The 21766-nt window shown below is 36.2% G+C and overlaps 2 protein-coding genes across 2 annotated transcripts in view; one reads left to right on the top strand and one right to left on the bottom strand.

The window, feature by feature from the left end:
- The window catches only part of LOC114243575 (protein FAM76A), a 35140-nt gene extending 24863 nt beyond the window's left edge, over positions 1–10277 (bottom strand). The window contains exons 1-2 of the mRNA XM_028175106.2: positions 10058–10277; positions 9847–9911 (exon numbers count right to left, since the gene is read on the bottom strand). Of these exons, the coding sequence (XP_028030907.2) occupies positions 9847–9911; positions 10058–10153 (161 nt within the window). The 5' untranslated portion in view covers positions 10154–10277. The remainder of the gene's footprint in view (positions 1–9846; positions 9912–10057) is intronic.
- A 1564-nt stretch (positions 10278–11841) lies between these two features.
- LOC114243579 (uncharacterized) lies at positions 11842–21008 on the top strand. Its single transcript, XM_028175112.2, has 9 exons — positions 11842–12050; positions 12136–12285; positions 12438–12564; positions 14216–14385; positions 14964–15163; positions 16272–16455; positions 16797–16857; positions 16935–17311; positions 17409–21008. The coding sequence occupies exons 1-9, from the start codon at positions 12002–12004 to the stop codon at positions 20267–20269; spliced, it is 4179 nt and encodes a 1392-aa protein (XP_028030913.2). The 5' UTR covers positions 11842–12001; the 3' UTR covers positions 20270–21008.
- Positions 21009–21766: the final 758 nt, after the last annotated feature.

The raw sequence follows: 21766 nt of genomic DNA, 5'->3' as shown, positions 1-21766 counted from the left end.
TTCTTCACTACTGTGTGCGTACACCTTATCATTTTGTTTGTTGTAGCTCTCTTCTACGGTAAAAATTTTTTCATCCGAAAAAAGAATTTCCCGACATTTTTTTCCCGCGTACCGCTTCAACAAAGCGCGGCATCTCTTCAGTCTCAGGTCCATTAGACGAGCATTCAAACGATGTCCTGTTTTTCTTCGATATGCCCGAAGCCCTAAGTCTTCATTTAACACCCTTTTCACCGTGGTTCTGCTTAACCCCATCTGAAGGGCCAACAGTTTCTGCTTACGTTTGGGATTTCTTTGAATTTGCGCCTTCACAGCTTTTATCACTACTGGAGTCCTAACAGACCGAGGGCGACCACTTCTTGACCTGTCATCTACACTAGAGTCTTCATTGTATCGTTTGATGTGGTACGATAAACGAATCTTTTGGTTATATTCAAAATTTTCAGTATGTTAAAAATTTGAATTGGCGCGTAACCGCAACGATGCAACGCAATAACTGAAACACGGTCTTCTTTAAGCGTCCACTCCATATTTAAAAATGAGTAAAATTCTAAAAGTATACATTTTTATTTTCATGAACAATTCGAAATTCGAATTCAATTAACTTTTTTGTGGCCAGCATTCTAAAAGAAAAGTTTTTACTGTGTGACAATACTTATGACCTGACTAGTTATACACAAAAAAATATCGATGTAATTTAGATGTTTCATTTAGATACTTTGTGCCATTTACATATAGTTTCATTTAAATAACATCTTTTTTTTTATATTTTACTCTAATTATTTAAATTTTAATAAAATAAAACATTGAATTTACACTACATATCAGTTGCAATTTTTTTTTTTTTCTAGAAAATACAACTTAAAATAATATTAATATGCGTTTAAAATATAGGGGCTAAGAGCTCATCGCTTCACTATTGTAATACTAATCGAAGTAGTCCATGAAATATTGCATTTAGAGCATTTTGTTTAAACGGTTACGTGTCAATAATTAAGGAAGATCATAGCCGAGCTTATGTCAAAAGTAAAATAAATGGTAGGATGAATTGTAGGCCCTCCGTGAATACATCTATCCATCTACGCTAATATAAAATATGATACTGATTCGAAGTTCCAAAATTAAATGAACGAAAACGGGTCTTATTTATAGAATTGCACCATTATAATATAAACACATTTAGCAGATACTTTCAAGAAAATATAATTCCAATGATAGTAATCATTGATTATTTATTATTTAGCTTCACAGGAAACCAACTATCGATAAAACCCATTAGTATTATTGTCCCGACATAAATGGTACCATAGATTCTCTTTCTTTTTTTTCCTACCTACGCTGATAGCCTTGAGAGGCTATTTCAGCGTAACCTTAACCAGTAGGTGAGCTCACGGGGCTCAAACCTGTGTTTATCGACGAAAACGACTCTTCATAAATCACATTTTCCTAGAACTCCGTATGTCGTCTACTATGGAAATATTTAGGAAACCAAACATTGTTCGTTCCATTTCAGATTAATTATTATTTTCCTGTTGTGTGATAGAAATATAGTGACGGTGGTTTTAATTTTTATGTCATATTTTATGTTATTAATGTCTTTTGGATTCTCATCTGACATATTATTAATGATGTAAATTAGAACTGATGGTATTTAAAACTTAAATGAAAATTAGATTGAAAGTTGTATTATCAATAGGAATAATATTTTATTCTAGGATTCTGATCAGTTTTTCCGCTATCTGTCTGTCTATAAGACACTTAGGACCGACTGCTTCAGGAATATTGAAAAATTTTAATGGCGACAAAAATCTACTCACATTAGCGCGATTAGGTGTTTTGTAAAATTATACGGATTGTGCAATAAATTATGCCATATATCGAATAAAATAGCCCTTGTTACAATCCATGAAGATGCACGCGTAATAGCAAAATAGATGAAAACAATAGACGCATATGTTTCTGGAGACTTTCTTTCCAAGTCATTCAATCCCGTTTTTGCAGGATAGCCCTCAGAGCCCCGTGGCTCGTCAGGAACGTCGACCTCCATGACGACCTGGACTTAGAGTTCAGCAGTAAGTATCTGCAGTCAGCGTCGATGCGCCACTTCGATAAAGCGGCACGACACGAGAACCCTCTCATCGTGGCCGCCGGTAACTACATTCCCGACCCTGCGGAAAGAATGGAAAGCAGTCGACGTCGCCCCAAACACGTCATTTCGGATCCTCCCGATCCACTAAAGGTGCTTTTAGGTACCTCAAGCACCGGTCGCCGTTCCCGTCGAACCCGTCGCTTGCGACGAAGGGCTCGTCGAGTAAATTAACCCTCAGACACAGCCCACTGAGTTTCTCGCCGGATCTTCTCAGTGGGTCGCGTTTCCGATCCGGTGGTAGATTCTGCGAAGCAAGAACTAGGGTTCGTGTTAGCAACGTCGTCAGGTTTGAGCCCCGCAAGCTCACCTACTAGTTAAGGTTACGCTGAAATAGCCTCTCAAGGCTATCAGCTTAGGTAGAAAAAAAAAAAGACTTCCTAAAGAATTTTTTTTAAAAGTATTTTTGAAACTAAATTATGTTCTTTGCAACTGTTAACTATACTATTAACTAAAACTAAAAACCCTAATTTTTAACTAAGAAGATGAATTCTTTTCAATTAAGCGGAGTAATCTATCTATAATTATTGTTTTCGTTTTGATTTATATTAAAGCAGTCGTTCGTTGCCATGAAAACTGTGCAGTATTTAAAATGCAGGAAATAATATAATTACAACGAAAAACTAAGATTAACATAAAAGTAGTTTGAATTACGTCTCCGACCCACAAAAGGTGATAGAATGCTAGTTAACATAAATGTTTCTTAATTTCTTCTTCTTCTTCTTATCAGCCCACAGACGTCCACTGCTGGACATAGACCTCCCCCAAGCCTCGTCACAAAGACCGGTCTTGCACTGCCTGCATCCAGCGGATCCCCGCGAACCTCGATAGATCGTCGGTCCACCTTGTGGGAGGCCTACCCACGCTACGTCTTCCGGTACGCGGTCGCCACTCAAAAACTTTCTGGCTCCAACGGCCATCCTTTCTACGAGCAATGGGTCCTGCCCACTGCCACTTCAACGTCGCAATCCTTTACGCTATGTCGGTTACCACGGGTTTCCTGCGAATCTCCTCATTTCTGATTTGATCTCGCAGGGAAACTCCTAGCACAGCCTTTTCCATTGCTCTTTGGGTGAGCTTGAGCCTTCTCATAAGGCCCATTGTGAGCGACCACGTCTCGGTGCCATATGTCATCACTGGCAACACACACTGGTCAAAGACTTTCGTCTTGAGACTTATGACGAAGACGAAGATTTTAGGTAGCTTTCCGAACGCTGCCCATCCGAGCTGGATTCGACGATTGACCTCTTTTTCGAAGTTGGATTTACCTGGCTGGACAGTGTGTTCCAGGTAAATGTACTCGTCAACAACTTCGAGCGTAGAGCTTCCGATCTTTACTGGAGTGGACGTTATATGAGCATTCAACATAATTTTTATTTTTCCCATAATCTTCGGTATAGTGTCGGACTAATCTAGCTCTTAGATCCTTTGCTAGAGTTTCCACGGGTTGTCGAGTAGATGTGTATAGCTGTCCATAGAACTTCTCGACCTCTCTCAAAAGCTCAGGTTTGGATGAAATGATCTTGCCACCATCGGTCTTCAGTTTTGTCAACTGGCTTTTCCCAAGAGACAGATCTCTCGTGAACACTTTGGAGCCTTTGTTTCGTTCTATAGCCTCTCTAATATGCTGAGTATTAAAACGGCGTAGATCGAATTTAAGAGACTTTGAGATCTGTCTGTTGAGATGTCTATATTTACGCGAATCTTCTGAAGACTGCAAAATCATTCCATGACGTTCTTCCATGAGTTTGAGAGTAAGGTCTGAGAGTTATTTGGTTCTGTTTGTACGACGGGCTCCAAAAAACTTGGAACCGATCGTATGGACAGCTTTCACAAACCCGTCATTGTAATCGTCCACGGAGCCTCCCAGGCAATCGAAGCGGTTTTGAAGTTCGAGCTGAAAGTTCCCAGAATTTTGTACTTGAACTGGTGATGGACGGAGCGTAGACCTCATCAGTCGGAATCTCTCAAGCTTGATATTGAGATTCAATGTGCCTCTTACCATTCGATGATCACTTCCGGTTTTAACCGTATTGATCACAGAGACGTCATTGAATATTTGCCTCTTTGTCGACATAATGAAATCTATCTCATTTTTGATAGTACCATTGGGGCTCATCCAGGTCCACTTCCTGTGATCCCGTTTTCTGAAAAAAGAGTTCATCATAAATAATTCTTCCTTCTCCATGAAACCGGCAAGTTTCCCCGATGATTTCGATTCCCAAATCCAAATGGTCTCCCCCTCGTACCGTTTACCCAGTCTGGCGTTGAAATCCCCCATGACAATGGTGAAGTGAGTTGTAAAGCTATGCATGGCTCCGGATATGTCCTCATACATAGTCTCCACCTCATCGTCGGAGTATGCCGAGGTCGGAACGTAAACCTGTATGATCTTCAACGAATACTTTTTGGTGATTCTGAGTACAAGGTACGCCACCCTGGATGATACACTCTCGATTTTCAACACATTATTCACAAGGGATTTGTGGACGATAAAGCCGACACCGCCTGGAGACAGATGATCACCTTCCCGAAAATAGAGCATGTTACCGGACCTCAGAGTTATCATGTCCTCTCCCTCTCTTCGGACTTCAGATAAGCTCACAATGTCCCACCGTAACCTGCTCAATTCTTCCTCAAGTTCCACAATCTTCTCATCGGTCCGCAGTGTTCACGCGTTATATGTTGCCAGGTCCAGTCGTCGTTTTTTATGGTAACCGGATCTGGGTATGTATGAACATCTTTAAAATAGTTATAGAATAAGCCTTTTGAGTGCCGTTCTAGAAAAAGAGGATGAATCCACTGTATTTTCTTTGCTTTTCGTATGTTAGGAGATAAAGTCCAAATCGCTCGACGAAAGTATCATAAATGGACGTCGACTGGCTTCTATAACTGGCTGCTCAAATATTTCGGTTGCCGCAGCCAGGTTGCAGGGGGTGCGCAGGGAGCCTTAGAGCTCGCATGTATAACGTTTTTAATATTTATGAATTAATAACTTTTAGAAATAACCATTTAAAATTATTTTGCTGTGAATTTAGTATTGATTTTGGTATTTTTTAAGTTGTTTTTTTTTTCTACTTGCAGATTGTCAAATTCGTCATGAAAACACTTGTGAATCTGAGTGAAAATTTTTCTCTTCATGAAAATAGTAAGGCGATAAAATTAGAATGTTTACAAATAGGAAAATGCGTATTTGTAGCAAGGTGGTCAATCTTCGGAAAATTAGTCTACTGTTTTTTATGATGGAAAGATTACTGGTGGGCCGGAGGCCTTTTTAGTTGCACTAGGACAGGTGGGCGAACACGGGCTCCGCCAGGAGGGGTGGGGTTTTGCTAACAGCTGCCCGAGCGCCTTCGAAATAAACCTAACAGCTTAAGGACAGCTAAAATGTTCCGGGGAGAATCCCAGCGGGCTGATGTATGGGTTAGGTTGCACGTCGAATTCTTTGCAGAGTTCGACGAGTACGGTTACCAAGCTCCCTAGGCCTAGTGCTTAAGATGCAGGCGTCTAATAATAGTGTTAGTGGATCGAAAGGATTCGTAAGGACGCGTTTACGGTGACTGGCTCCTCCGTGAACCGGAGTCGGGGATTAGTCAGCGGCGACAACGATGCGGGCAATTGTCATAACGCATGACCTTATCGAAGTACCGTTCCGACGCTAGCTTCAGGTGTTTCCTGATCGATTCATGAAGAGTCGACTGATTTGAACGACCTTGATGCCGATACATTTGTGCAACTTTTTTCTGACAATTTCTTTTCCAACGTAACAATAATACTTTTTTCGAAATTCCCGGACCAAAACATGTACCCGTCGATATTGAAAAACCTATTGGATATTTTGAATTGTTTTTTACTTCTTTACTCATCAAAATGATAGTAAAAAACATCCCGGAGACACCAACCAAATCCAAACAAAACTTTGGTTTAGAGAAATCACCAGGGACGAAGCTTCGCCGTTGTTTGATGTGTATAATAAAGGAAGAAAAAGAGTAACTCCATCTTCGCTGAAATGTGTGCGCTTCAAAAACGAAGTCCGCGTATTTGTTTGTTTTTTATTTATTAAATAAATACCGCTATAGTAAGAAATAGTTTCATTTCAGTAGTTGGTTAAGTCCCTTACACATAAAGATACGAAAGAGAAATAATTACGAAAACCCACCTAAAGGAGACGGAAAATCGTGGGCCAAAAATGTAATAACTTGGAATGTAGTCTAAAAAATTTGTCATATTTTTTTATATAAGAATATAAAAAATCACCTCAATCCTCTTTCTGGGACCGGAGAAAAATTAGAAAGTTAGTTTTTGTCGATATAACGGTGTGATCGATTTAATTAATCGATTACAGGATTATAAAAAGAAAAACATTGCACTAGGTAATTAATGCAAAGTAATTAAATGAGCGATTTATACTTGTTGTATACAAGTGCGGTATGCGCCGGATTTAATTGCGATTATATACATAAATGAAGAAAAAGTCTATTATTACTTAGCAAAGTAATATGATTTTCGATTTCAAATCGATTAAAATCGATTGTATTTTTGATGACAGCTTTGACAGTAAGCTGACATGACGTTTGTTCATAGATTAAACAATTATTTTTTGGCGGTTGTTGATTTTTTCTGCTCTACTCGTTTTGTATCTTCGACGCATTTTGAGTGTATCTATCGGGCTGTTTTTATATTTTCAACGATCACTGCTTTATTATTACGGATTCCAACTCTGCCAGCCTTGTACGACAATTGCTTCTACACTGGACACTTTTTTTTTTTTCCTACCTAAGCTGATAGCCTTAGGGGCTATTTCAGCGTAACCCTAACGTTTGTAGGTGAGCTCACGGGGCTCAAACCTGATGACGTTGCTAACACGAACCCTAGCAAGAGCCGTGCTTCGCAGAATCTACCACCGGATCGAAGATCGCTCACACGTTTGACTTGAAATTGTTGCATTGGATACTGTTGAAATTATGGATCGCTGTGCGAATTGTGGGATAGCAATTCCATATTCCATACCTGATATATATCATTGATATTCATTCATAATATGACATTTAAAAGATTATCCAATGGATATAATAAACATTTACTTATGCTTAAATAAGTTATTATTCAGCTCTTTTAAAGAGATTGTAACATAACCTAACTTTTACTAAATCTTTATTAACTCGGCTCTCAGATTGAGAAAACTTTTATAATTTTCAGCAAGGTACTGATAAATCTGAATCTATTAATTCATATTAGTTTCATCACGTTACATTCGGGCCCAAAAATGTATGTAATCGTTTCAGTCTCCTTTGAGGAAAACAATTAAGATTTTTTACTTAAATAAGATAGTACGTTTTTTCAAAAATCCTTTAGCATTTCTGCAAAATTTGCGAAATAAAAAATAAGGTTAGCCAGTACCCTTTTAGGTTGAAATACCATATTTATTTAATTAATTAATTTAATTAAAATTATGTGTTTCAGAAACTAGACCATGTGTGTACATAGAATCACTGAAATGTGATTAAGAAAACCATTGAAAATATATATTTTTTAAAACTACACAAAATGGGCACTTTTGGCGGGGTCTACGACATAAGCCACCATTGTTAGTATTATTGTAATTGTAGACAAACGAACATAAGGCCCATCTAATGGTATGTAGTTTCCGTGCCTCATGAACATCAGCAGTTTAAGGTAGACAGCGAAGTTGTTTGTTTGTGTGTATCCATCTCAGTATTTTTTTATTTTATAAATGGATGAATGAAATCACAGCCCATCTGGTGTTAAGTAGTTATCAAAGCCAATAGATATCACTTGAATTGGGTACTCAACTCGAGTCATGAATCCTCATTTGTCTATAATAACTATCCCTCCATCTAAGCCGATATATACTATGCAATATAATACAATATGCCCTATCACAACTAGTAAGCAAATTATATGTTTTGCAGGGATCATTTTTACTACACAGCGTTATACCTTCACTGTTAAAATAATTCGTAAACACGTATTAAGTAACTATTTCATTAGAGAAATGGTTACCTGCCTGGAGCAATTGAACACTGGCATAGCTTGTCATTTAGGTCACGATGGCTTAGAAATCTCACTTTCCGATGCCATGTCGAGTTTAAGAATAATACTACGGCCGCATGAATAGACGATTCGCCCACTTCATCCACGTGAATTACCGACGGTTGAGAAAGGTCTCATTGGGACAGCATATTCCTAACCACTTGACGCGCCACTTTTGAGATGGTCCTGTATGGAGCTCCCATATGGGGTAAGCCAATCCTCGTGCTCAGTTCGTGCGTAAAATCTAGGCATAATCCGAAAAAAGTATGTCTAATCTTTTAGCCCAGTCCATGTGGTCTGCGAGTACCGCAACATAGAACGCAATCGCAATTTTAGTTATGGAACACATAATCTTCAGGCTAGACAGCAGCGCGACTATGCTCCTGGCATTGCTGACGTCCATGAGCTATGGTAACCATTCACCATCAGGCGAATATCAGACGATGTCTTGGATGGACCCACATGTGTTCCACAAGACAAATAATAAAATTATAGGTGCGCAATTTTCCGGTCATTGGTCTCGTAGAACCCGTCGCTTGTGACGAAGGGCTCAACGAGTAAATTAACCCTCAGACACAGCCCACTGACTTTCTCGCCGGATCTTCTCAGTGGGTCGCGTTTCCGATCCGGTGGTAGATTCTGCGAAGCACGGCTCTTGCTTTGTCAGTGTGGTGGAGTTCGATGGTGTTTAGTCGGTAGTCGTTCTGCGGGGCAAGTGCTTCGCGCGCCTTTTTCAAGGCGTAGTCTCCTGTGAGAAATTGGGGGAGGTGAAGGACCTCAGCTCTTCTCTTCTCCCCTTCTTCTTCTCAGGAGGCGCCGGTGTCCGACATAACCCTGTCCGTTACCCCCCTTGACCGGGTATCCTTAAAGGGATTCCCCAGCGTTAAAAAAAAAAGCATTTGTGTGAACAACATAGTCAGGTTTGAGCCCTGTGAGCTCACCTAATAGTTAAGGTTACGCTGATATAGCCTCTCAACATAGGTTTAAAAAAAAACGCAATTTTTCAAAAGCTTTGGCTGTTTCTGAACTATCATTACCATGGAGATCACTTGTTTCTTGATTATATTCTTTCCGCCTAGCTATCTAATTCTTCTATGTTGTCTGTGGGTGTTATTTTATGCTGATGAAAGTTGTAAGTTATGATGGATTATCTCTATTTTCTAAAGTATTTTTCAATTGCTTTACTTCTTTTAATAGTTTACTGTGTCCAGTCTTCATTTCTATGCTATTTTCCAAACTTATTGCTTTTTCTGTTCATCACTAAACATGTTATATGATGTTTTTTTTCTTTCTGTCAATATATTATAGTTTATTTATAGATACAGGTATTGTATCTTGTATTGATTTATATTCATTGGTTAAGATGTTTTCTAAATTGCATATTCTCAAGTAGATATCATAACCTGGCAGATATCAGAACAGCTTAAGTACAACTGGTTCTAATTTTCAGATTTTGGGGATTTAACAAATTTTTTATAGCTTGAAGTAGTATTGAAATACTATAAATATTTAAATATAGTGTACGCAGTAAATATGTTGAAAAATATTTTAATTGCATGCATAATTACTTCACTAGCACCCAATTTCAAATGCACAATGTTTATTTACAAAGTTTCAATGGTAGGCGTACCTTAGATAATGACACTGACCTTGTCTGTTGAAATTCTGAGCGACAGTATGTGCACTTGACGACCGGGAATGATCCTCGGCATTCCTGAAATACCACCGATAATACGTCACAATCTAACGTCAAAATACGTATCCTAAGTAACTGTAAACAATGACGTACTTCTGCCCTAACCTTGTTCACAGAGTTATCGATTATAATGAGAGATTTAAATTAAATCATGACTATCTTACCTTGCACAACTGTTCACCTGGAGATAATTCCTCAAACGGATGCCTGGCGAAGCAACGAGAGCACGCAAATGAAGGTGTTGACGTTGAGTTACTCATTTTTATCTCACACAACAAAATGTTTGAAAAGTCACTAAGAAAAAACAACTCACTTAAAGTTCAAATTTGCAACGCGTAAACTTACTATTTTTGAAAAATGGCGACTGGATCCCATAGATTTTTTTGTTTAATATGCTCCTTCGGTAAAGCAAAGACATCGTTGTCCATACACGTAAGTCTTGTTTGAAAATCCGAAATCTTCTTATCTATGGTACGAAAAGCGAAATGGAGCTGGAAAAAATACCATTTTGAAATCACTAATGAGATGGAATTGAATCAAATAGAGTTAAATGAGGTGAAACTAAATAACATCTTAATGAATCGGTTGAACTTTAATGAAAATTCAACGTACTTTTTAGAAGAACGTGATAAGCTGCATACGTCATAAAATTTTGTTTAATTTTCCCACACTTGTACACAAATGAGCGTATAATAGGCTACCATAATACATACCTATTTTATTACGAAAAAACACTCTAGTACTAACAAACTAAACCATTTCATACAGACTCCAAAAACTCTATGATGTATTAAAAATAATTCTAATTTAAGCAGTAATATTCATAATATCTGTGACTAAAGTGAAACTGTGTTCCATGTGTACAAATAGTACAAATATACAGAGAGAATGCATTCTTAACATATAAGTTAATGCTCAGTAATGTCGGTTAATGTTTGTTGTCGTAAAAAAGAGTCATAAAAATAGGATTCAATGGCTCTCTCATCTTTGATGTTACTGTTGTTCAAAATTCAAAAAAACTTTTGTATTCAGACAGCTTACTAAACTAATTTGTCTTGGTCAATCAAATTAATATTTAAACTTACATTTCTTAAGCAATGCGTGAATAATTTGTTTGTATCACAGTGATACAAGAATCCTTTGTCGCTAATAAATTTAACGTATTTATTTTTTTTTAATTACAAATCCGACTGTGTGTTCTTCTAGTAAGCTTTAATTGTAACTTATTTTAATTAATATAATGATGGTATAAAAAAAGTGTTAAACCTTTTAATAACTGGACACTCTAGCTCATAGGTCATCATTGGCTAATTAGGTAGCTGTTTCTTCTTTTTCTTCTTTATTCTTCTAAAGACGTCCACAGCTGGACATAGGCCTTCCCCAAGTTTCAGCACAACAACCAGTCCCGCGCTGCCTGCATCCAGCAGATTGTTGCTACCTTTAACAGTGGACAGGTCGATTGTTGTTATCGGATAGATATGGTATTTTATAAATTCCATCGGTTAATCAGCCTAAAGTCCATTTCATTGTTAGGATTTGAATTGAGAGATTGAATTGAATTATAATGTTCAAACAACCAAAGACTCGCTGTTTATTGTGTGACAAATGTGTGTGTTGTTTTTTTAGGTTTAAATGTGTAATAACAGTGGTTTATTAACTGTTTAATTTCTGTGAAAGTGCACAAATGGGGGAAAACGAAACAAACCCGCTGGACGTAACTTTTCGGGATCCTCCAAAAAGTCCACTGAAAAAATTTATTATATTTATATATAAAAATTATATTTCATCCTATATCATCTCATTTCATTTAATTTCATCCCAATGATTAATGTCTCAAATTAATCATCTTTATTTCATTTCATTTCACTCCATATATCATTTTTCATAAATTAAGAATGAAGAAGGCTTAAAGAGCTTAGTTACCAGGTCATAAAATCCCTTAAAAAATGAAAATATTGAAATTATTGTATTATCTACATTAACTTGTTGTGCGTCTTTTACTGGATTTTCTTTGAAATTAGTTTGTGTATTCATTGTTAGTTAAGTTATGGGATAAATTTCTGTACAACTGTATAATTTTGAAAAAGTGATTGATATTAAATATAATAATGGCTATTCCACCGTTTCCTTCACAAGATTTGGCCAAACTTGTGCTGGGTGAGGAAACAATCTTGGCGGGAATCGATAGTTCAGTAGTATTATTAAACTTTAAACTAATTTTCATTGTTCATGGTCGTTATAGGATATTTGGCTGAGGAGCAGTTAATGACTGCTTATGATGAATTTCTCCAAGCAAGTCCATACCTTGATGCTATGCAAAATGAATACGACAGGATATTTATGACATCTCTCAAAAATATTTTGGCAGAGTATAGAGCCGTCAAAATATATGGTAAGTAAAAGGATTACCAACTTTTGCTTGCTTACTAAAACAAAAAAATGTCTTATTTAAGAATTTATCAGAAACTGTCAGAATTTTACTACAACAATATATACTGCAAAATCATTGACAGTACCAAAATTTAATTGTCTTTTTATTTCCAGTGGAAACTTGCAGACCCTTTACACTCAGGAAGAAGCTGTTTCAATGTTCTAGCCTGTTAGAAATTGTTAAGTTTTTAATCAATTTCGTTGATATTAGTAAATTAGAGGCAATAGAAAAATCTAACAAGTAAGTAGGACTGGAATCAAGCAATTTGCAATGATGTACTTTTTTCCCAACTCTATTAATAACATAATAGGAAAATACTATTATAATAGAATACTGGATAACCAAAGCTCAGATTTTTTATCAATTATAACATTCTGTTAATTATTTTTACTTGTGCCCTAGCCTTCATTATGCAATGCATAAACAAAAACTTTAACAATAATGAACTTAAAAAACAAACAAAAAAATTAGAAATGAAACAGTAAAATTAACAGGTATAAAAATAAAATTATTTTAATAAGAATGGTAAGAGTTTGGTCATAGTTGTTAACAGATTGGGGTTTATGGAGGTGGGGTGAAGCGGGAAGGTCCTGCACTCTTTTGGAATGTTATTGATTGCCAAATGTTTCAATTATTTCTTGTAACTTTATGAATAAATTTATTATTTTTTTGTTGTTGTTATAGATGGTTAGTAGATCTGAATACATGGTATTAATTGGTTACTAGAGTCAATAAAAATTACAAAATAAATGATTCCATCTACTTTAGGACATGTCAAACCCTTCTAACTAGAACATGTAACTGCTTTGTGAAAGAAATAGTCAGAATGGTGGAAACCATATGTGTGGTCTCACAATACCCCTATGACCAGTAAATGTCTCTGGATCATGCTTTGTAAATGAGTGGGAATAATTGTAAAAGCTGTATCCCAAATCCTTGAAAAAGTTTAAAAGAATGGTTGAATGAGGTTTTGTTTCCAGGAAGACTGTATTTCTTTGTTTGCAGTCTGATTGTTGAGACCGATATATATTTGTTTCGTTTTTGTGGGTAAAACCTAGGAATGCTATTATCTGATATAGCCATTATAATAGATTCAAGACCTATAGATACAGTCAAAATCTGTTATAAGGACATCGAAGGGACTGCTCATATTCAGTCGTAAAAACCGATAGTCGTAAAAACCGATAGTCGTAACAACCGGTGATGTTCAATGTGTATCGTGCAAGTACAAACAAATCGATAGGGAATTATTGGAAAAATATATTTATATAATACGCGATTTTTCTTCAATATTAATTTGTTTTATTTTTCTTTGCGACATTTTGAAAGTTTCACGAATAACTCCACAAAGTTTTGGTGCGTCTTGTGTATAGATAAGTAACAAACTAACTGAAGAGATATGAAGAAGCGGGCTTTGACTACCGCATGCACGTGTTTTGTTTCTAAGAATCAGAAAAGACCCTACACTAAACTAAATCCTATTGTTTTCTTTCCTGATTTTAAAAGCCATTGAAGACAAATTTGGATACCTATTCAAATTGTTTACAATACAGCTTAGCCGGTCGTTCTAACAGATCTAATTCTCCGAAATATTAGTTAAATGTGGTCGTTTTATGAGGCATGTCGTTATTACCAATGTCGTAGAAAGCAATATTTTTAATAAGGCGGTCATATGGCATTCAGCCGGGACCTTTGTTCTTGGTTATTATAACCGGCATGTTGTATTAAACGATGTCGCAGTAAACGGTTTTGACTGTATAGATATTCCTATAGATATACCTATAGATAATCAAGTCAAGAATGTCATGTATACCATGGTTTAAATATTAAGTAAAAACAGATTTAGTTATTTTGCTCTTATTTGTTCTGAATTTACATAAAAAAATTTCAGTGTCGACAAACGCCAAGTCTCAAATATTTCTAAAAATAATGAATGTGCTGTTTGCAATTCTTCAAAATTGGCCAGCTGTATTTGCACAAATAGACAAACCAATCAGAATGTGGCTCAGAATAATGAAAATTTGCATTCTGTGGAGACAACTTCGCTTGCAGACCTTCCTGGTGAACAAATTCATATTTATTTATTTGTTAAAAATTGCTTATTTTGCTTGTCATAATAGATATTGAGATGGTTGTCTTTGATTTAAATTATTTAAAAAAAACATTGTTGGAAGTAATCACAATTTTTGCTAGCTAGTTGGATAACCTTCATAGAAATTGAAAATTATTATCCTACTGCTTTTACCATTAAAAAGTTGGTTTTAGATTATTTAAGTACTTATTCTTTTCATAGACAGCTAAAAGAGCTCACAACCTCTGTGTGGTTAAGTGGTCACCTGCCCAAGATATTACAACTTTAGTGCCACCATCCACCTCCATTTATAAGGTTTATCTCTAAATTGTATTGCATAATAGTGTGTAAGCACAACAACATTCAGCAGTTGCTGTTCAAACCAGAACGTTGTTTCACCCCAGAAATATTTCTAATGGCTGTACATACATACTGCACACACTAAAATATTTTTTTGAAGAAAAATATTTTATTACACTATACACATATTTATATATGTTTATTTTATTACACTATACAAATATTTTATTATCACTTTTTATTACAATTTCTGAATGATTAACTTTAGGCAATCAAGTAGCAAGGCGGAGACCAGTAAGGTTTCTTGAAAAAACATCTACAGCTCTATGTGGCAGTGTTCAGAATAATAGAGTTCATAGTACAAATGTATCAATGGAAATGTTAAGTTATAACAAAGAACAAAATTCAAGCAACTCTTTTGTTAAGTCAAGTGGAGACAATTGTCCTATTGGCAGTATGAATTCTACAGTGAGTATTTATAAATTAATGAATAATTATTTCATTGAGGTAGGTGATATATCATTGCGGAGATTTTAAGAAACTGAAGTTGAAACTTGTGTCTGAAGTGGAGAACTCTTTGGGGCAAGTCTCCGAATGGGGTGAATGGAACTTGGTTCAATTCAACCTGTTAAAGACACAAGTTTTGCGCGTTCACTGCGAAGAAGGACCCCGTTGTCATGGCGCCGCAATTCCAAGGAGTATCCCTGCAACCTTCCGGGAGTATCGGGATACTTGAGGTCGACATTTCCAGCGATGTCCAGTCATGTAGTCATTTGGAAGGTAAAGCCAAGTTGGCGTCTAAAATGCTGGGAGTTCTCAACAGAGCGAAGCGGTACTTCACGCCTGGACAAAGACTTGTTTTATAAAGCACAAGTCCGGCCTCGCGTAGAGTACTGCTCCCATCTCCGACTGGGGCTCCCAAATACCAGCTTCTTCCATTTGACTCCATACAGAAGAGGGCCGTTCGGATTGTCGATAATCCCATTCTCACGGATCGTTTGGAACCTCTGGGTCTGCAGAGGGACTTCGGTCCCTCTGTATCTTGTACCGTATGTTCCATGGGGAGTGCTCTGAGGAATTGTTCGAGATGATACCGGCATCTCGTTTTTACCATCGCACCGCCCGCCACCGGAGTAGAGTTCATCCATACTACCTGGAGCCACTGCGGTCATCCACAGTGCGTTTCCAGAGGTCTTTTTTGCCACGTACCATCCGGCTATGGAATGAGCTCTCTCCTCCACGGTGTTTCCCGAGCGCTATGACATGTCCTTCTTCAAACGAGGCTTGTGGAGAGTATTATGCGGTAGGCAGCGGCTTGGCTCTGCCCCTGGCATTGCTGAAGTCCATGGGCGACGGTAACCATCAGGTGGGCCGTATGCTCGTCTGCCTACAAGGGCAATAAAAAAAAAGCGGTGGAGACCTAAACAATACATACCTGTTTGTGTGATCATCAATAATAATAATCATAGTCAAAAGAAAATGAGTTGATAAAGTTAGCAGAAAATGGTACTTAACTGTGTTATCTTAGGATATTAGTATTTAAGTGATACATTTACTTTTTTTTCATTTATTTTAGGCGAAAGAAGTAGATTTGTTAAAGGAATCAAAAGAGAAAATTCAAGAGTTCGATAGTATTTTGGATAAAGTCTGCCAGAACAATAAAGTAGTTGATAATATTAGTAATATTACAATTCAAGGGATAGGTAACAATGTCATTTCTGGTGCTGGCTCTTTTCAAGATTTTGCTTCTGGGGTCACAGGTATTACTTTTATGTAGTTTTAATCCAGTCTGATAAAAATCTTTTTTTTTGCCTAGATGGGTGAACGAGCTCACAGCCCACCTGGTGATAAGTGGTTACTGGAGCCCAAAGACATCTACAACGTAAATGCGCCACCCACCTTGAGATATATGTTCTAAGATCTCAGTTAGTTAAAACGGCTGCCCTACCCTTCTGACCGAAACGCATTACTGCATCACGGCAGAGATAGGCAGGGCGGTGGTACCTACCTGCGCGGACTCACAAGAGGTTTTACCACCAGTCTAATTTGTTAATATCCATTAACCAATAACCACCACCACCTTTCATTTGTTTTCTAATAGGTTGTAATAGTCCAAATGCTCCTGTGATTGAATTTTCTGCATCAGAAACTACAAAAATGCAGTATGTATTTTTTTAAATGTATAATAAAAATATAATTCACATTCAAGTCTTACATTTTGTAAATAAAATTATTTTAGGATTGCCGCCAATAAAGATACTGAAAATATGAAAGATGCTCAAGCTGTAGATAAGTGTGAATTGTTTTTTAAAGTAGAACCAAAAAGGAACTCTCAAAAACGGAATTCCCAAGTTCTTACAACATTAAAACCTAAACCACCAAAAGAACAAAAGATAAAAATTCTATCAAATGTTAAAGTAGATAGTCCATTCCAAAATAATGAGAGAATACATAAAATGCCACAGAATAATGCTACCTCTACTCCTGTACAAATGCAGACTATTGTCATCAATGGAAAACCTGCTTATAGAACACACCCTACAAGGGCAAATCTACAGAGTTTTACAAAAGATGAAATTCTGGCTATGCCTACAATTATTGTGGTGCCAGTGTCTAGTAAGTATAATCAAAGTTAATGATGTTTGTGTTTTCAACTTATAGTACAATTCAATTAGTATAAGGGTTGGGATTACAAAATGTCAAAAAATTTCAGATCAATCTCAGATATCTTCATGCTCCCAGACAACCACCACAACATCGCAAAAGGAAATGACGTCAAATACAATAGATCCGGAAGAAAGATGTTTGGGACCCCTAATAATTGACGTCCCTAATAGTCCTACAATAAAAGGAAATAAAACTAATGTAATAGAAACTTCAAAATTATCTGGTCTTGTTAAAACTGTAGATATTATGAATAACCAAATTAAAAATCCGTCTGTGCCCAAAGATAGTCATCTCACAAATGTAGTTGATACAAATACTCCTCAAGTACTTCCAGTTGCCAAAAAATCGTCGTCGACCCCACGACGCACTTCACACATCAGGGTTTTAGATTTTGCAACTCCCAGAAGGGATTTACAAGAAACTATAAATGAGAAAATGATACATCATAACGCAAATACTCATGTTGAAGTATTTATTAGTAGACAATCAACTGAAATTGGTTTTGACAATAATTCAGTTACTACCACTGAAGAAATTAATGGAATGCCTAGAACTGAAAACAATAGTATAGAAAAAGGAGCGACAATAATTAACGATTTCACTTCAGATAATGTTTCTTATCAGAAGCCAAAAAATAAAATTTCGGACTGGGATGCTGACTTACGTGCAATGGCGGCAGTAAATGAAAATCAGATATTGCAAAATTCCACTAGCAAAAAAACAAAGAAAAAGAAACCAGAGAAAAAAAAAATTAAAGATGATGATGTTGTGGAAATTAATACTGTTAAACCAAAAAGTAAGAAATATCGAAAAAAAGAAGCATCCACTGTTGTTATAGACAAAGAAGTTGCAAAGGTTCAGGATTTCCCTACTATTAAACCTACTATAAATATAAAAAGTGGAAATGACTGGAATGCCGTTTCTTTAAAAGGTGTAAGCAAAAAAGAGAATGAAAAAAACTCTAAGCCAAATGACGAAAAGTGTACTGAAACCCCTGAAGGAGATAGATTAACACTGCAAAATGTTGTTGATGCAAAGTTGAATATTTCTGAATTATTAGAAACTCCATATAAACAAGCTTTCTATGATATACAAATGGAAACGCCCCGATGCTTAGGTCTTGACTTACCTGGAGAACCAATGTCAGATGTAAAAATTATGAATATACCGACACCAAGATTTTTTGATAGTCCTAAAATAGTTCATTTGACTCCCTCATCGTATTCATCACGCCCTACTGACTATTCAAGTGGTGGATCATACTATAAACCTGATGACCAAGACTATTTGAGAATTTCTGATTTAGAAGGTCCGATCATTTCGTCAAAAGACGAGCCTTGTAAAGAAATATCCAATGAAGGTTGCGATGATAGTGCAAAGCCTTCGAGACCTGTAAGAAAATGTGCTAAAAATGTTTCATATTACAGAAATTCTAGACTGAAAGAAACAGAAAACAAGTCTAACCTCATTTCTCCTAAAAATGATACTATAACAGCCAAAAGTATATCTGATGACAAGAAGGAAGAATATATAAAACCTGAAAATAAACCCAAAGAAGCGCAATGTAAAAGTGAATTAAAAAAGAGGAATTCCAAAAAGCGCAAATCACCCATGATAAAAGATAGATCTTTTATGAAAATTAAACCTAGTGCTCGTACACCATCTAAGGAAAATTTACGCAGGACAAAAAAGAGCGTTTTCCTTAGTAAGTCCCCCAAGTTTCAAAGAAAATTCAAGGAGAGGAATAGTAATGCAACACCTATTATTCCATCAGTACCTACAAAATCACGTAGAAAGTCGTCTACGCCTAGAAAACTGCATTGTAGTAAAACTTTTAATTCCGAAAGTTCTGAACAAGATTCACCAAAAGATGTTAAAGGCACAAAAAACATAATTTGTGGCACAAATTCTACTAACGTACAGGATTCTGATACAGAACAGTTAGCTTTGCGTTGGTCAGATGATGGGTCACAAGACATTAAAAGTGTTCAAGAATTAAGCACAACAAATGAAATAGAGGACTTATCGAAAATCCAGGAATACCTTGAAACCACCAATAAACAATATGAAGTCCAGGTTGGCACTTTGCAAATTGATTTAATAAAAAGGGGATTTGATGCTGAGACTGCTAAAATCATAGAGAGGGATTTATTAGATACGCCACCGCGAAATGATGGAAACACTGCAGAGCTTGAAACATCAAGTAATTCACAAAATGGAGATAAGACCTTTATGCAGAAAACTCTTAAACCCGATGATAGCAATTCCACTATTGAACCAAAAACATGTAAATCATTAGATGAAAGTGAATATGAAGTAGAACTCTCTGTCAGTGAATGTAATGAAGAAAGCAAGAATTTTTTTGCTTGTGAATACGTTGGGCAGATAGAAAAATCGAATTCATCGCCAGTTACTCTCAAAGACTCCTTCACAATGGAAATATGTGTAGATGATGATTTGACCATAAGGTTACGAGCAACCCCATTCACTGTGCTATTTGATCAAGATCCTAGTGAAGAACAAGAAATGTATAATGCAAAAGAAACGGAAGATGCGGTTAATTCTATAGTAAACATTGATAAACTTTACACTCCTCTTAAAGATACAGCAAAAGCCCAGTGTTATGAAATTTTTAACTCCACGCTAACGAGCTTGGATACTCCTCTCAAAGTTAGCAGTCCAAAAACTGGCCATGAAGTCACTGTGTCTGAAGTAGTTATAGAACGGGATAGAACGGATTCGAAAGATAAGACAGAAACGAAAAAGCGTAAGAGACCACAGAGCAATAGCATAGACGAACCTATTGAAACAAAGAAAACAAAACCGGATCCACAATATTTATTGTCATCTGCAAATATTCAAAATATGGATATAGATTCAGTACTAGAAAAGTTACATGGGCCTTAACAGATCGATATGTTATTAATGTGGGCTTTGCTAATCAGATCTCATTGTGTTCTTTTGTATGTTAAGGAGAGTTATTGAATTTATAAGAATCAACACATATTTTATAAGAAATGCTTTAACTAAGAACAATAAAATTATATGTGTAAAACACATAGTTGAGTCCTACTGTAATTGGATTGATTAGAATGTTAAGATAATATAATGTAATATGTTATTGTGCGAGCCACTTTAGTGATATAGTAAATTTTGTACATATAAATTGTGTTATTTTTAATGGAAAACTGACAATCATAATAGCAAATGTTATAAGAAAACTTCCAAGGGCCTATGAAGTGGAATATAGTGCCACAAATATAGGTCACTAGGTGAAAGTAAAGACAGCGGTCCACCACTTTGAAGATGCTATATGTGGGACAAGAAATTAATAATTTGGTATCATGAAATTCAGTTTGGCACCGGACGAAAAGGAATCATAAGGGTTTTGCTATCGGGCGGAAAGCAAAAGTGACTTGAGGCTGAGTGATGACTGATGACTGATGACTAAACAGTGATAATTTTGTGGTAAAATAAAACTTTCAGTACACGCTCCTTAAGGAGCTCTGCACAAATGTATATATAGGTCTTAATTTTTGTGTTAAAATAATAAATCTATGTACAGTGAGTAAATTAAAATTATACTCAATTATGTTATTTTCGTAAAAAATACTTTATCTATAATTAAATATACGCAAGAGTTGCATTCTGCTGTTATTTGTACCTACCTGGTTTATTATAAAGAATACGTTAACTGCAATTCTTAAAAAAAAAGAAAGAGACAAAATTCTATGTGTCGAATAAACAAGCAGGATTTTGTTTTCTTTTTAAACTTACTGGCGTTTTTGTGAAATAAATTGAATCTGAAATGAACGGTTAAAAGGGTTAGGTGTTGTCTTAAGTGTGAAACATATGAATCGTTTGTAACGCAACGAACAAGAAGCAAAGTGTATAAGTTTCCCTGTAAATACATACATAACATATATTCAGTGTTTGAATAAAATTCAAATCTACAAGATTATAAAGTTGCGTGGGTGCATGACGAAGAGCCGTTTTTTTAAACCAATTGATAACTATTGTAGGTAGACTGCAGTATTAACTTGGTGATTTCCGTGTACCGATAGCCACCTACTACCAAGCGAGACGTGAGCTAGTTTGCATATTTACTCAAAAAAAAAAAACAATTGCGATTGTAACGTAATGTTTACAACAGCATTCTTTTCATAGAAAATCATAAAATTTCGTAATTCGTTTCGTTATGAAAAAATCAGACAGTTAAACATGTTAATGCAAATAATTAAATGAGTGGTAAATTGATACAAAGTGCAAAAAGTATATAATACTTACATGTTGGAGTGCTCGAGAGGCGACACGAGGTCACGCGGCGAGATGCGACGTTGCTATTTGTGTCGGGAGCCTGCATCCGTGACCCACTTTAGCAACACCCCTTCCTGTTCCCCTAAC

This window comes from Bombyx mandarina, chromosome 09 (assembly GCF_030267445.1).
Source record: "Bombyx mandarina strain Sakado chromosome 09, ASM3026744v2".
Classification (NCBI taxonomy): Eukaryota; Metazoa; Arthropoda; class Insecta; order Lepidoptera; family Bombycidae; genus Bombyx; species Bombyx mandarina.
This window is presented reverse-complemented; position numbering and strand designations above follow the sequence as displayed.